The 15,306-nt window shown below is 47.6% G+C and overlaps 2 protein-coding genes across 3 annotated transcripts; both read right to left on the bottom strand.

The window, feature by feature from the left end:
• Positions 1–1,779: 1,779 nt before the first annotated feature.
• LOC138424668 (acyl-coenzyme A thioesterase THEM4-like) lies at positions 1,780–4,482 on the bottom strand. Its single transcript, XM_069561920.1, has 4 exons — positions 4,381–4,482; positions 3,241–3,351; positions 2,449–2,573; positions 1,780–2,008 (listed from the first exon to the last, which is right to left on the bottom strand). Exons 1-4 carry the CDS (start codon positions 4,479–4,481, stop codon positions 1,986–1,988), a joined length of 360 nt encoding a protein of 119 aa, XP_069418021.1. The 5' UTR covers position 4,482; the 3' UTR covers positions 1,780–1,985.
• Positions 4,483–9,542: 5,060 nt separating this feature from the next.
• CCR8 (C-C motif chemokine receptor 8) lies at positions 9,543–14,359 on the bottom strand. 2 transcript variants are annotated; one of them, XM_069561919.1, is made up of 3 exons: positions 13,936–14,359; positions 13,240–13,327; positions 9,543–11,105 (listed from the first exon to the last, which is right to left on the bottom strand). In XM_069561919.1, the coding sequence occupies exon 3, from the start codon at positions 11,072–11,074 to the stop codon at positions 10,016–10,018; it is 1,059 nt and encodes a 352-aa protein (XP_069418020.1). In that variant the 5' UTR covers positions 11,075–11,105; positions 13,240–13,327; positions 13,936–14,359; the 3' UTR covers positions 9,543–10,015. The 2 variants fall into 2 exon arrangements, with proteins under 2 accessions (XP_069418020.1, XP_069418019.1); XM_069561918.1 differs by having other exon boundaries at positions 13,215–13,327; positions 13,936–14,059.
• Positions 14,360–15,306: the final 947 nt, after the last annotated feature.

The following is a 15,306-nucleotide window of genomic DNA, read 5'->3' as shown; positions in this document are numbered from 1 at the left end:
GAGCACTCGAGAAGTGGCTAGTATGACTGAAGTCCAGACTTTTAAACTTGATTTAATTTGTATTTATTTGTATTGAATTTGTAATTCATTTGTATTAAAAACTGAAGCAGTATGGAATATTTTTCCGTAACCATGACTCTATTGTTTTGGCATTTCCACATTTTCCTTTAAAAAATGCTGAGAGCTTGATGTCAGAAATGTGCTGTAAGTCATCCACACACCTTATTTTTTGCATGGCAATAAGATAAAATAATTTCATAAACAATTTTTTTCATTTTTACCTGTTGAAATGATTTTTTTGGATGTATTAGGTAAAATAATTATTAAAATTAATTTTACCTCTTTTGCTTTTTTAATTGGCTACTAGAATACTTAAGATTACATTTGTTATCCTGTGATAAACCATAATGGAAAAGAATATATATATATATGTGTGTATAACTGAGTCACTTTGTTGTACAGCAGAAATTAACACAACATTGTAGATCAACTATACTTCAATTAAAAATTTTTTTAGTTACACTTGGGGCTTGAACTACTTTTCTATTGGACAGCACTGGTCTAGATGGTTAAGATTATGGTTCCTTCCTCTTATCTGGACCCTATCAATAATCTTCATTTTGGTCTCTCAACTTCCCATTATTCCTATCTGGCTGATTGGTGGAAAACTATTACTGCTAGAATCCTGACACTCTTTTTGGAAAAGGCAGGCATACATCTTCAGGAGTCCTGATTATCTGCAGAATGAAGTCCAGACTTTTCATAGTGGCAGCCTTCACTACTTCCCACCATCCATTCTTCACTCAGGAAATATAGGTCAGAAAAGAAACTGATGATTCAGGGAGCAAGATGCTGTTTTGTTTTAAGGCTTAGATTCCTGTACTTCCGAGGCACAAGGAACAGGCAAGAAAGTGTGGGCTTTTTATCATCAGAGGGGATTAAGCAAAGAGTGAATATAAAAAATACAGAGGCACGCCTGCCGGGTCACTGCTGTATACTTTTTGCCACCTCTTCTTCTAAGCTGCAAGGCTCATTTTCCTTGTGTGATGCTGAACTAGGCTGAAACTTGTCTTTAAAGGAAGGCCTACTTTTCTGTCCTCACAGGGCAAGAATTCCTACTTATGAGAAATAATCAATTGGTGTGTTTTAGAGGCTCTTCTTGGCCACTCTGAGAATGGGATAGAGGTAGGACCCAGAATGAAAGCCTGCTGCCCACTGCCCCACCCTCAGCAGGTACTGGCTTGGCTCTGGGCTCAGATAAAATGGGCTGGTTTTCAAGGATGGTTGGTGCCGGCCTGGGTTTTCCTCCTGTGTATCTGTTCCTATTACACTCACAACGCTGGAGCCCAGAGTCCCCCCACCTCCTCAATCCTCCCCCCACATATAAGATCATGTAAAAGGAGTATTACCCATCAGCAGATGAGTAAAGGTTTTAGGGCAGTACTCCATAGTAGAATTTAGAGGAGTGAATTAAAAAATCAAACAAAAAAGCAAACAGAAAAAAAGAAAAGGAAAAATACCTGGTGAAAACATTGTGTGTGACCTCAGTTCAAAACAAGATCATTAATTAACATTGGGCAAGTCTCCCTTGACGTGTCTGTAGCCGGTGGAACATGATTTTGCTTCGGTGACCTCACTCCCTTCTGCAGTTACACGTTGGGTCCCTCAAACCCAGTCTGGCCCTTTTTCTGTTTTCTGAGTTGGGTGTTAATGTCACACTACACTTTCCCATCCCACTGACCATAGACATCTCTATGCAGAAAGAAATGCACGTATGTCCATTTGGATACATGATATCCCTTTTCAAAGTTTATTCATAACAAGCTCGGACAGCTGGAGGAGTTTTCGCCATCCGAGGAGGAAAGGGCTGGGGTAAACACTGGCAGCTGGAGGTGGGTGGAGAGACAGACTCTGTTCCAAAGGAAGTTTTGGTCTCCTGCCCTCTGGGCCAGGAGGAGATGAGCCTACGGTGCCTTGCACCTGTATCACTTCATTTGGAAGAAGATGGCTGGAATGGTGAAGAACACAGAGATAAGAGGCTCCCAGGTTTTGCCTTCGGGAAAAACCAGTTCAGGGAGACCTTTCCTGTCTGCCTGGAGCCAGAGCTGCTTCTGGAAATAACTAAATTCCCTCTATTGTTGTCAAAGCAATGAGCCTGCTTTTGCCTTTTGGAAGCCAGGAGAGGAGATACCATGTACATTCTGCTGCCATAGCCGCCCTCCCCCCGCCCCCCCGCCATAAGCCCCTTTCTCCCAGGGCGGTGAGTGGGAATGTTATGATGGCCTCTGTCCTATAACTTACAGAGGCTCCTCTCCATGTGAGCATCCCTTTGAACCCCAAACACACACCTGTAAGAGTCTCCCAGGGCAGGTGCTGCGACAGCCACCCTCTGTGCCTGTCACAAGGATGGGCACCAACAGCAGGAAACGAGAATTCTCATGGCCTTACCAGAAGCTTCGGCAAAGAGGACGGTCCTGTCGCTGCTTTGGGCTTCGCAAGAGAGAAACACCTTTCTTCCTTCCACGCCAGTGATGTTTGCCTCCAGCCTCACCACTGAGCCGAGGGTGATCGGGCTAGGAGAGGGCAGTGGGGGCGAGTGGCTGGTAGCCTGGTCTCTGAGAAAGGTTGCGGGGGATGACCCTACGGGGTTGGAGGCTACCGGAGTCGGGGTCCTGGACGTCTACTCCAAGGGCCAAGATGTCAGGGCCTTTGTGTTTGTCGCCTGCTAGCTGTCTGTTTGCTTCAGCTTCTTCATTCGTCAAGCTGGAGATAATGGTACCAACCTCCCAGGATTATAATAAAGATTGGACAAAATAATGTGTGCGAGTTTAACAACAAATTAATCACGTGTCAGGAATTATCATTTCAGTAGCAGCCCAGTAATTATTTGTGGACTGAGTTAAGTATTTACAGGCACATGGGTTGGCTTTCTTTAAATCAGAGGTGGCCAAAAGTAGCTTATCATTGTCCTGTGTAGTGTATTTTTATGTCAGAACACGTAACCCACGTTCAAGCTCATCACCTTGAACTTGGATGAAAAGGGAACATCCAACAAGTTTAGGTTGGTCCATGAGAAAAACAAAAGTCGAAACTCCTTTTTGTACTCAGGATTGCTACACGAGCTCTTATCTTCCATCATAACACCTGGAATAAGCCCGTGTCAGCTTACTCCTAGCTGGAACCCCTGGAATAAGCCCGTGTCAGCTTACTCCTAGCTGGAACCCAGGGAAGGAGACAGACCTCTTGAAGGTGATGGTCATGGTCCCGGTGAAGACCGCATTGGCACTGCAGTAGGCCGTCATGAACAGCGTGGTGTCTATCATGGTCCCCAGTGCGCCACCATGGGTAATCCTGCAGGGCCAGACAAGGGGAGAAAGGGAAGGAGAGAGTCACCCGGGATTCCACTCCACATGGCCAGTTTCCAGTGAGGCAACATACTGAAGGGTTCCCTGCAATCCAGGACCAGATCCTTCTATCGATCCGTTTAGAGCAGAGATGTGAGTGCAGAGCAGGAGCAGGGGGAGCAGACACTGCTGTCTGAAGTGAGTCACACCAGCTTAGAAGAGAATGAACTAGAAGCGGGAGAAGCCCCCACCCCACCACCAGCCCCAACCACAAATTCTGATGAACCTTGTACTCCCTTCTGGGTGGGTGTTGGGGGAACTAGCATGGTACCGTGAAGAAAGCATGGGCTTTACAGGCAGAGGGCCCTAACTCTAAACCTCACGTTTCTAGCCATGTGATCTCAGTCACAGAACCACTTGAGCCATCTGCGTCTTTATCTGTAAGAGAGGAACATCTCCTAGGAATTTTTGTGAGTATGAAATTAATACAGCCAAAGCTTCATGTAAAGGGTCTGATATATACTAGCACCAAACAAGAATAGCTTTCCCCCTTCTCATTTCTAACTTCCATGGCTTACTCCACTGCCATTTAGGAGGTTAAGGAAGTTCTTAACAGGGAGAGGCCACACCTTGGGTGGATCACTGAGGGACTGGCAGAGCCTCGCTGCCCAGGGAGCCAGCAGAATAAGGCTGAGGTAGCCAAGAATCTAGGGGTGGCTCAGTTGGTGAAGAATCCACTTGCCAATGCAGGAGACCCAGGTTCGATCCCTGGGTCAGGAAGATCTCCTGGAGAAGGAAATGGCAACCGTCTCCAGTATTCTTGCCTGGAAAATCCCATGGACGGAGGAGCCTGGCAGACTACTGCTTACGGGGTTGCAAGAGTTAGACACAACTTAGTGACTACACTACCACCCACCCACCAAGAACCTGCTGAAGGGACCCGGGGGCCCCCAGCTGGGCTCTCACCCGCCACCTGTTCTTGGACCAAGATAAAGCCCATTTGAGCCGCTGGCTGGGACAAGCCTGCATGCCTCACCCAGGCAGCCCCTCCAGGAGGGGCCCAGGCTGGAACAAGCAGATGCACTTCTTCTCAGAGTTATTGTGGAAGACGACATACTCAAAGCCGAGTCTCTCCATCTCTGTGATCCGGAGAAAGAGGCGGGCGTCTTCTACCATTTGGACTGGAGGGAAGAGTGGATTCGATAAGAAAGACCTCAAGCAGGAGTCTGATCCTCAGGGCTGTGTGGTCTCCGGGGCAGAAAGCACCCGACCAGAGGAGGTCCCAGGAAACCCACCACCCTCACCTTCCCATGGGCACGCCAACACGGGCATGGTGGTCCCATAAACTTCTAATGGAGAAGAGCAGCTTCCAAGGGGAGGATGAGGTCAGCGGTGTGAGGGGCAGTGAGGAGCCAACTGCCTGTGAATTCAGGACACCACTGTTCCCTTTAGCTCAATAACAATCGCTAATCCGAATGCGTTGATTGCTGCAGATCTAGGAGTAAGCCGGCGACAGTCCTTTTTGTAGAACACGCGTATGTGTCTCCTCTCACTGCCACAGGCCTGAGCTCTCAGTGAGATTTGTTTATACTGTATGACTTCCGAGGGAAATGGGGATAAGTTAGAGGCCGTAATTAGAGGTTAACGGAGAAGGCAATGGCACCCCACTCCAGTACTCTTGCCTGGAAAATCCCATGGGTGGAGGGCCTGGTGGGCTGCAGTCCATGGGGTCACTAAGAGTCAGACACAACTGAGCGACTTCACTTTCACTTTTCACTCTCATGCATTGGAGAAGGAAATGGCAACCCACTCCAGTACTCTTGCCTGGAGAATCCCAGGGATGGGGGAGCCTGGTGGGCTGCCATCTATGGTGTCGCACAGAGTCAGACATGACTGAAGCGACTTAGCAGCAGCAATTAGAGGTTAAGCCTGCAATATCCAATACTTAAGGACTTCCCTGAAACTCAAAGGGTAAAGAATCTGCCTGCAATGCAGGGGAGACCAGGGTTCGATCCGTGGGTCAGGAAGATCCTCTGGAGAAGGGAATGGCAATCCATTCCAGTATTCTTGCCTGGAGAATTCCTTGGACAGAGAAGCCTGGCAGGCTATACAGATCGTGGGTTTGCAAAGAGTTGGACATGACTGAACGACTAACACAGCACATCCAATACTTATCAAACACCTTTTTTGCCAAGAATCTCAAAGCAGAATTTCTTTTCTTTCTTTTCTTTCTTTTTTGGCAGCATGGCTTATGAGATTTTAGTTCCCCAACCAGGTATTGAACCCATGTCTTCGGCAGTGAAAAGGCAGAGTCCCAGTCACTGGACCACCAGGGAATTCCCCTCAAAGCAGAATTCTGAATGACAGCTTAGGTATATAAAATTATATACTATAAACAGAGTCTATAAGTATGCTGTTAAATCGCTTCAGTCATGTCCAACTCTGTGCAACCCCAGAGACAGCAGCCCACCAGGCTCCCCCGTCCCTGGGATTCTCCAGGCAAGATCACTGGAGTGGGTTGCCATTTCCTTCTCCAATGCATGAAAGTGAAAAGCGAAAGTGAAGTCGCTCAGTCATGTCCGACTCTTAGTGACCCCATGGACTGCAGACCACCAGGCTCCTCCGTCCATGGGATTTTCCTGGCAAGAGTACTAGAGTGGGGTCCCATTGCCTTCTCCAGTATATAAGTATAGACTATAAATAAAAGACTTCCGGCTGGTTCCTCCTGTCTCTTGAACGTCTCTCTTCATCTTTTGTTTTCCATCCGACTGGTTCAAGAGCTCAGCTCAGCTGACCACTAGAGGGAGCGCGAGTTCTGTCCCCAGCAGATTCTGGCTCCCGGCCCCAGAGGTCAGTAAGATCCTGCCCCCTGTAGCATCGCTAAGCTGCCAAAACTGGGTGTACCAGGGTGAAGGCACTGTCCCTTAATCCAGGCACTGCCTCTTCCCAATTCCTCACTGATATTGCACCTGTCTGGTCTACAGGAGATGGTGGGGCTGGCAGGTGTAAGGAGACGCCAGGGGTGACTGCAGACAGGGGTGGAGAGAGCACTAATCTGGGAGCCAGGAATCGCTGACTCTAGTCCAGTCTCTACCAAAAATTCGCTTTGTTGCCTCTCCAGACCTCAGTGTTCTCACCTGTCAAATGAACGGGTTGGACTAGACGGCCTCCACGTTCCTTTTCTAGCCTGATAGTGTGTGAATCTAGGACCACCATGTCCAGACTGCCTCACACCTGACTCTCAGGCTAATGCAGGCCACATGGGAGGTGTGGGAACTGGGCTGGAGCGCGGAGCTCCCCGAGGAAAATGCACACACAGAAGCAAAGTTTTGCCAACAGTCTTGCACTCTCCAGAGCCCTCCTCCAACCCTGGTGAAGCGCTCCTAATACAGGGGTGTGAACGTACCAGGGACAACTTTAGCGATCCTAGCTAGGTCCCCCTCTTTAAGGAACTGCCAAGAGTGACGGTAATCGGGAAGTCGCGTCCACGTCCCATCCACAGTCTTCTCCATGAGTTCATTGTACAGCCTCACCATGATGGGGCTCCAGCCAGAGTTCGGGAGGGAATAATCCTTTAAATCGGAATGGAGGTGACTTCTTGAGACCTGGGAAGTTCAAAAGGTAGCTGACTGTGTTTGCTCCTACAGGGCCGGCAGAGCTGAAGGAAAACTTGGGGTGGGGGAGGACTCAGGCCCGGGAAGTGACCTTGGGGAGTCCGGGGTGGGGGGGGCAGGAATCAAGCTCAAGACCCGGGAGGCCAGAGGGGACCCTGAGGGGTGGGGGTTCAGACCTGTGACCACAGCAGACTTGCTGGGGCCAAAGTGGGCAGGGAAGATGCTGGTCACATTTTCTTATGATCCTCCAGTCCCTCGAAGGTCCCTTTCTGTTCTGCTGATCGCTCGCCATGAGTAGGCCCCATCCAAGCATGGGAACCTCTCCCCTACCCCAGCCCCCATGAGGGGCATCCCGCCTCCACCCTTCTTGCTTTTCTCCTTCCCTTCCACATCCTACCCCGTCATATGGGGATTCCTCTCATCTCCTTAGCTGTCCAGGAACCTCCCTCCAGCGCCTAGCAGGTGTTCCTACTTATGAGCAGACACGAACTCCTTGACCTCCTGCTCCCTCATCTTGACTCTTACCCACAATTTTCTTTTAGTCTTGCCTCTTTTTTGTCTGGAAAATGTTATGTTAAACAGTAACCACTGCTTTCCCTTGAATCACCACTAATGAGATTCTCTTTCCCTGATTCTGCTCACTTGCTCACTCTGGGGCTCGGCAACCCCACTTAACCATATGGGAAAGGTTCAGCAGAGTCAGTAAGACTGGAGGGCCTCCAGATATTGTCACTAAGTTCCCAGTCTGAGGGTGCACCCCTCCATACAGGATGAAATGGCCAAGTGGCATAAGCATCTTCTAGGAATCAGGAGTCCTGGCTCTGAGTTCTCATCTGTCAAAGGAGCCTAAGGTCCCTTGTAGCTCCCTCAATCTGAGACTCTGACCACACTCACAGTGACCCGCATCTGGATGCAACGTGGGTACTCACAGTGATGAGTGGGGCTGGCATCCAGGCTGCCCAGAGCATCCGGGGCTGGCCAGCCAGGGCTGGGAGAAGGCGTGCTGCCTGCTGGGGCCTCGCCAGCCACCTGAGACCTCTCTGCAGCATGATGTCTAACCGAGACGTACCAACTGAACCTTCTGCCAAAGGCAAGCCTTTCTCCTGGTAATTGAGCACAGACCTGAGGCTCGGACTCAGCCAATCAGAGCCTGTGTGGGTCCTCTGAGGGCCAGGCCGTCCCACGTCCCTCTCCTGCATCAGGCCAAGCAGTGGGGAGCGGAACTAGAAAGGACATTAGGCAATTGTGGATTAGTAAGTTACACATGTATTTGACCTGGGGAGTTGCCAGATGTATTTCTGGCTGTGTGCCTGGAACAACTGAGTCAATCAGAATGTTTTGCAGGCCAGGTTCACCGGGATGACAAACAGTAACCAGGAGCCAGAGCGGATAACCTCAGTCTCTATGTGGAAGGACAGATGGCTTTGATACCTCACCCTGTTCTTAACTGTGTCTTGTTTCAGAGGCCCATTCATTTATTCATCTGACAAATGTTAATTAGGCGCATACTACGTGCCAGGAACTGTTCCAGACTCTGGAGGCACAGGGGTGAATAAGAGACGAAGTCGATGACCTCATGGGGTTTATGTCCTAAGTAGGTAGTTAACAAGCAATGCTGATTGTTGCACTTTCTACCCCCAGCTGCTGTTCTACCTGTTTCTGTTTTATCAATTTTAATACTTAATGTTATCTCATGCTGCTAAGTCACTTCAGTCGTGTCCGACTCTGTGCGACCCCATAGACGGCAGCCCACCAGGCTCCCCCACCTGGGATTCTCCAGGAAAGAACACTGGAGTGGGGTGCCATTGCCTTCTCCAATGTTATCTCATAAACAGCCCAAATTAAAAGTTCACCAGTTGTTCCCAAACTGTCTTTCAGAGCATTCCCCCTCCACCAACCCAGAATCCAGTTTAAGATCATATATTTCAGTTAATTGTCATGTCTTTAGCCTCCTTTAATCGGGAACAGTTTTTCAGCCTTTCCCTGACACATTCTTAACATACCACACACACACACACCAGATACACGCAGGAATGAGCTCCCATTCTTTCCACCCTGCTTTAGGGGACTCTTGCTACTCCCAGTGAGTGAACAGTAGGTGGCGTTAGAACACAGCTTCGTAACCTTGCATAACTGTCTCACAGAAATCAGAGGTATCGTTATTGCTGTTAATATCTGCATTTACATATAAAGACACTGAAGCAGAGAACAGGTAAAGTACATCGCCCAAAACTGCAGAGCTAGTAAAATGCTAAAGGCTGTGCATTTTTATTATAGTAATAACAACCTTTTATGTGCACAAAGATATTTATAGGCTATAGGTGGGACATCGGGTAGGTCTATGGAGCAGGCAAGACAGAAAGCACCGTCATCACCATCTTCAACCTTATCTCACACGTGTCTGCCTTGACATGCAGAGATGCTACCTCAGGCCAGCTTGTAAGTGAGGAGCAGGGTCCAGGCCGGGAAATCCAAGGTGTCCCTTGCAATGTCCTGAGCGAGGCCAGCATGGTTCAAGATCCGAGGCACTTCCTACGTCACAAGTGTTCCGGGTCAGTGTCGCTCATGAACACAGATACAGAAATCCCAAGAGAATCCAATTGTTTATTGTTGAAATGATCATAAACATGAGGTCATTTTTTTCTGGGGAAAACATGGGTTGATTTAAAATAAGAAAACCTATCAATATAGTTCACGAAATTAACAGAATAATGGAGGAAAACTACATGATCACCTCAATAGATAAGGAGAAGGCATTTGATAAAATTAAAGCTGGTATTTGATAAAGATACTCCAAAACCTGGGCGGGGGGGAATCCCTATAGCTAACACAGTGAAACTTATCGACTATTTTTAGAAAATAGTGACAAAGTCTTTGAAAGTTGAGAGGGTTGACTTGCAATAGTAGTAATTCACCGAATATCATGAAAGAAGTCTTGCGTCTCCAGCCAGCTTTCTAAGGGTCTCCCTTCAATGTAGCCTCCACCTCCAGCGTGAATCATTTCTATTTCAAGAAGGTGGGTGATGGAGGCAGAGGGATGCTCTGCCCTGCACAGACTCACAGAATGTAGTCTATGGTAGACGAGCGAGTGGAGTGATGATTTGAGGATGATTTTTCCAAGGCCTCCCTGGAGACCTGCCTCCCAATGTAGACGAAGATGTGGCTGCAACTCTTCCGAAATAGTTCTGATAGGTGTTTCTTGAACTTCTCACCCATGAACGCATAGATAATAGGGTTCACGCAGCAGTGGGTGAAGGAAATGGTTTCTGTGACATGCGTGGCATAGGTCAGCTGCTGGCTCATGACACATCCATCCAAGATGTGCATGTCGTGCAGGGAAGTGAGGAAGAGGACCATGTTGAAAGGGACCCAGAAGAGTAGGGAGGCGACCACCACGATGAGCACGAGCTTGATGGCCTTGGTCTTGTTGTGGTTCTGGCAGCTCCTCAGCTGGTGCAGGATGCGGATGTAGCAGAACATCAGGATGCTGAACGGGATCAGCAGGCCTAAGATGTTCACCTCAAAGTGGATGAAGATCTTCCACTTCAGCGTCTGCTGATTGTAATACGTGTAACACTGTAGGATGCCATTTTCGGAGGCCACTTGGTAAAATACTAGTAACGGGCTGGTGGCCACGAGGGCAGTCAGCCACACCACCAGACTCAGGGCTGTGCCCATGCTGATAGTCCTCACCTTCAAGGCATAGACGGCATGGACAACCGCCAGGTACCTGTCCATACTCATGAGGGTTATAAAGAACATGCTGCTGAAGAAGCTGACGTAGTAAAAGCCAGAGACCACCTTGCACATTATGGTCCCAAATACCCACTGGTCCAGCTGATAGTGGGTCTGAAAGGGGAAGGAGAAGACAAACAGCAGGTCGGACAGGGCCAGGTTCAGGAGGTACACGTCCGTGACGCTCCTCAGTTTCTTGCAGGCGACAAGGACTAGGATGACCAGGCTGTTCCCCAGAAGACCAAATACAAACAGAATGCAGTAGAAGACGGCGAGAAGCAGCTTGCTGTCTCTCCCCTCCCCATCGCAGGGGCTCGAGTAGATGTCGGGATAGTAGAAGTCAGTTACTGTTGTCAAATTGGGCTCAAGTGTGTAATCCATCAAGGCAGGAGGAGGCCAGCCACAGAGGCTCCTAAGAGACATTCATTTCTTAGCGACATTTTTAATTTAAAAATACAGACTGAATTGTGCCCCACCGCTCCCCACCAAGTTCACATATTGAAGCCCTAAAGCCCTGTTATGGACTAAATGTGTCCTTCCGAACTTTGTGTGTTGAAACCTTACCCCCACTGTGGTGGTATCAGGAGGTGGAGCCTTTGGAAAGTGATCGAATTAGGTGAGGTCAGGAGGGTGCAGGGCTTCCCGGGAGGTGCCAGTGTAAAGAACCCGCCAGCTAATACAGGTAGATGTAAGAGACACAGGTTCGATCCCTGAGTTGGGAAGATCCTCTGGAGGAGGGCATGGCAATCCACTCCAGTATTCTTGCCTGGAGAATCCCTTGGACAGAGGAGCCTGGTGAGCTACAGTCCATAGGGTCGCAAAGAGTCAGACATGACTGAAGCAACTTAGCACGCCCACACACATGAGAGCTCCAGCCTCATGAATGGGATGAATGCCCTGATGAGAAGAACAGGAGAGCCTGCTTCCTCTCTCTGCTCTAGAGTGTGTGAGGATACAGTGAGAATTTGGCAGTTAGCATCCTGGAAGAGGGCTCTCCCTAGAACCTGACTGCTTGGGTGCCTTGATCGTGCGTTTCCCAGACTCTAGAAGGGTGATAAATAAATTTTGTTGTTGTCAGCCACCCAGTCCATGGCATTCTGTTTACAGGAGCCCACACTGACCAGGACACCCCCAGTGTCACTCAACTTGGAGACAGTCCAATGAGGAGCTAACGTAGGTCACCAGATGGGGCCCTAATCCAACTGGACCCGTGTCCTTGTGAGACGACAACCAAGTGTAAAGGCGGCCCTAGAGGCTCTCACCAGAAATCCAGGTTGTCAGCATCTTGCCTTGGACTTCTAGCACCAGAACTGTGAGAAAATAAGCTCCTGTCATTTAAGCCACCTGGCATCTTGTGATGGCAGCTTAAACAGAATAATAATACAGGGGCTATATGGAACCTCTCTGGGGCTTTCCTGGTGGCTCAGTTGGTAAAGAATCTGCCTGCAATGCAGGTGACCTGGGTTCGAACCCTGGGTCAGGAAGATCCCCTGGAGAAGGGAATGGCAGCTCACTCCAGTATTCTTGCCTGGAAAATCCCATGGACAGAGGAGCCTGGTGGGCTATAGAGTCCATGGGGGTCGCAAAGAGTCAGACATAACTTAGTGACTAAACCACCACCACCACCTCTACCTTGGGACCTCTCTGCCTTTTCTACACAAATTTTCTGTAAACTTAAAACTTCTCTAGAAAGTAAAGCCTATTTGCATTTTAAAAAGTTGAAAACTTCCCAGGCTAACTAATACAGAGGGATTCGGTGGGATAAGAAAAACCAAAATTTGCCAAGAAAACTTAGATACCTATAGTTCTACCTCTCAGAATTAGCCACTGCCAGCATAGTGCCATATTTGCTTTTGATTCTTTCCCTTTTCCTCCCTTCCTTCCTTCTCTAACAGAGATAAACAACGTGAAGGGAAGATTCACATTTGAAACATGATCATTTGCCTCAAACTGATATTTACATTCAAGGCAGTTTTGATCTAAACTTAACCATTTCTCCAAGGCATTTGCTTACTGGACACTCAGACATCCCTCTCCACCATGCCACATTTCTATAATTTGAAATGTGAATCAAGTTAGCCGTTTTTAAAGATATTAATTTCACCTAAGTATATACACAAAATACATTGTAAGACAGTTTCTGAAGTATGGAGGTGGATCTCTTTTTTATGTGGCTAGCATCTTTCAAAACAGGAGTCTCCCCTCCTACATCTTCCTCCTCACTTGTCTTTTACAGTTACTTTAAAAAACAATTTTCAGTTCTTGGTCCTTCTGTTCTGCTCTCCTAATATCCTGAGATAAGAGGAAGTCTTCAACTCATTTTCTTCCCTAGATCCTTCCTATCCACTCCACATTCCCAGCTCTGTTCCTTCATCATTAAAATCTGTGGAAAGTATTAGCGAGCCCTAGCATTTATCACAGTGCACCAAGAATTTTACATACATCACCTCATTTATTCCTCAGGCATCCCTGTGAAGCAGGCACTAACATCTCCTTTCTCTTTCTGGAGTTACAATCATACCTGAGTCTCAGCTTTTGTCCAGTACCTGAAGTTACACAAAGGGTGAGGCAACAGAGCCAGGACTCAAAAGCTGCATCTGTCTTCTCCAAATCCTTGTTCTTTTCTGTACTTCACTGTGGGTTAAAAAAAAAAAAAAAAAGAGTAAAAAAGCTACAATCTTTTAGCATCTAGACCATCTGCCTTCCAAGTTCTGGATTACTTTGTAGCAGAGTAAACTTGGACTTGCTTTTCAAACTGAAAAGGAGGCTTTTCAGTTTGTGAGAAGGAGGCCAAGAAGGCTTTTCAGGGTTTGGTGGGATGTGCCTGTGGTCATTTAAGAAAGCATCTAGTCAGGGATGAAATTTGCTTGCCAGCTTTGTTCCTTCAGAACAATACCTACGTGCCTTCCTGTCATAGACGCAATGCACGCAGCGTTAGGACAGATTCCTCCCCAGATGCCTGGGGATAGGCAGAATCTTCTGCTATCCACCTTCCCACTCTTGGAGGAGCTTTGACACCCTCCTAGCATCCTGCAGAGGAGAATGGCATGGCTTGCTTTTCTCCAGTAGACCGCTATGGACAGGCACTGAGACATAAGCAGGGTTTGTAAACACTGGGGATATGCAAAGAAAAGCGTCCCCTCTCATGCCAGATTTCTGAAATCCCGGCCTCCCCCCCAAGGACATAAAACTATCCTTGCTTCTTACGTCTTCCTCTCCCAAGGATGCTTATTAATACCTACCTTAATGAGAGCCTGCCTTCTGGAGGTTTTCAGTGTTGCTAGTTTCTTTGCCTCAGAGTCTGCACTGCTGTGTGTCGGCAGCTCAGTGGAGAACAGCTTCTCTGCAGGTATCTTATCTATCTGTGATCAGTGGCAAAATAGGGGCGGGTCTACTGCTGCGCCCTACAATGATTTTTAAAGTTTAAAAACAAATCGATCTCATTTAGAGGACAGACTAGTGATTACCAGTGGGGAGAGGAAGGGGCAAGGTCGAGGTAGGGAATTAAGAGGTAGGAACTATCAGGTATAAAATAAGCTGCTGCTGCTAAGTCGCTTCAGTCGTGTCCGACTCTGTGCGACCCCATAGACGGCAGCCCACCAGGCTCCGCCATCCCTGGGATTCTCCAGGCAAGAACACTCGAGTGGGTTGCCATTTCCTTCTCCAATGCAAGAAAGTGAAACGTGAAGTCGCTCAGTCGTGTCTGACCCTTAGCAACCCCCTGGACTGCAGCCTACCAGGCTCCTCCACCCGTGGGATTTTCCAGGCAAGAGTACTGGAGTGGGGTGCCATTGCCTTCTCCGATAAAATAAGCTACAAGGATATATTAATAATAAGGGAATAAGGGCAATATTTTGTAATAACTATAACTGGAGTCCAACTTCTAAAAATTGTGGATCACTTTAGTGTACACCCGTGATATGTAATATTGTACATATGTAATATTGAACATCAACTATACTTCTATTTTTTTAATGCTTAAAAATCACATATAATGACAATGCTAAAACAAGACCCTATAACAAAAAAAACCCCAAAATTTCAAAAATAGATTTCACCGAAGAACACATACAGATGGAAGATTAGCATATGAAAGAACATGAGGGAACTGTATATTAGAGCTACAGTGAATTATCATTACACACTTGTTAGAATGGCTAAAATCAAAACACCAAATACTGGAAAGGAAGAAGATTAAGGGACCTCCCTGGTGGGCCAGTGCCTAAGACCATGGTCCCAGTGCAAGGGCCTGGGTTCAACCCCTGGTCAGGGAACTAGATCCCACATGCGGCAACCAAGATTCACACAACACAACCAAAGACCCCGCATGCTGCAGCAAAGACTGAAGATCCTGCATGCGGCAACTAAGAGCCGGTGCAGCCAAATAAATAAATAAAAACAAATATTTTAAAGATTAACAAGAGAAAAGCATATAAATAAAATTTTTACAAAAAGAAGATTAAGAGGCACTCTCATTTATTGCTGGTGGAAATGCAAACTGGCACAACCACTATGGGAGACTGTTTGGTAATTTCTTATAAAGCTAGAATAGGGTTACCATATAATCCAGCAATCATGCTCCTGATTTCTACCCCGATGAGCTGAAAACATAT

Source organism: Ovis canadensis, chromosome 19 (genome assembly GCF_042477335.2).
Source record: "Ovis canadensis isolate MfBH-ARS-UI-01 breed Bighorn chromosome 19, ARS-UI_OviCan_v2, whole genome shotgun sequence".
Lineage (NCBI taxonomy): Eukaryota > Metazoa > Chordata > Mammalia > Artiodactyla > Bovidae > Ovis > Ovis canadensis.
Note: the sequence above shows the minus strand (reverse complement) of the source record. Positions and strands in the feature narration are given on the sequence as shown.

Excerpts from the sequence above, each read along its gene's own strand:
- LOC138424668 (XM_069561920.1), bottom strand. The coding sequence starts at position 4,481 with ATGGAGAGACTCGGCTTTGAGTATGTCGTCTTCCACAATAACTCTGAG. Across the intron at positions 2,574-3,240 it reads ATGACCATCACCTTCAAGAG|CCCGATCACCCTCGGCTCAG; the intron begins GTCTGTCTCCTT and ends GCCCTCTCCTAG. Across the intron at positions 2,009-2,448 it reads CCTCTTTGCCGAAGCTTCTG|CCATCTTCTTCCAAATGAAG; the intron begins GTAAGGCCATGA and ends TCACCATTCCAG.
- CCR8 (XM_069561919.1), bottom strand. The coding sequence starts at position 11,074 with ATGGATTACACACTTGAGCCCAATTTGACAACAGTAACTGACTTCTAC.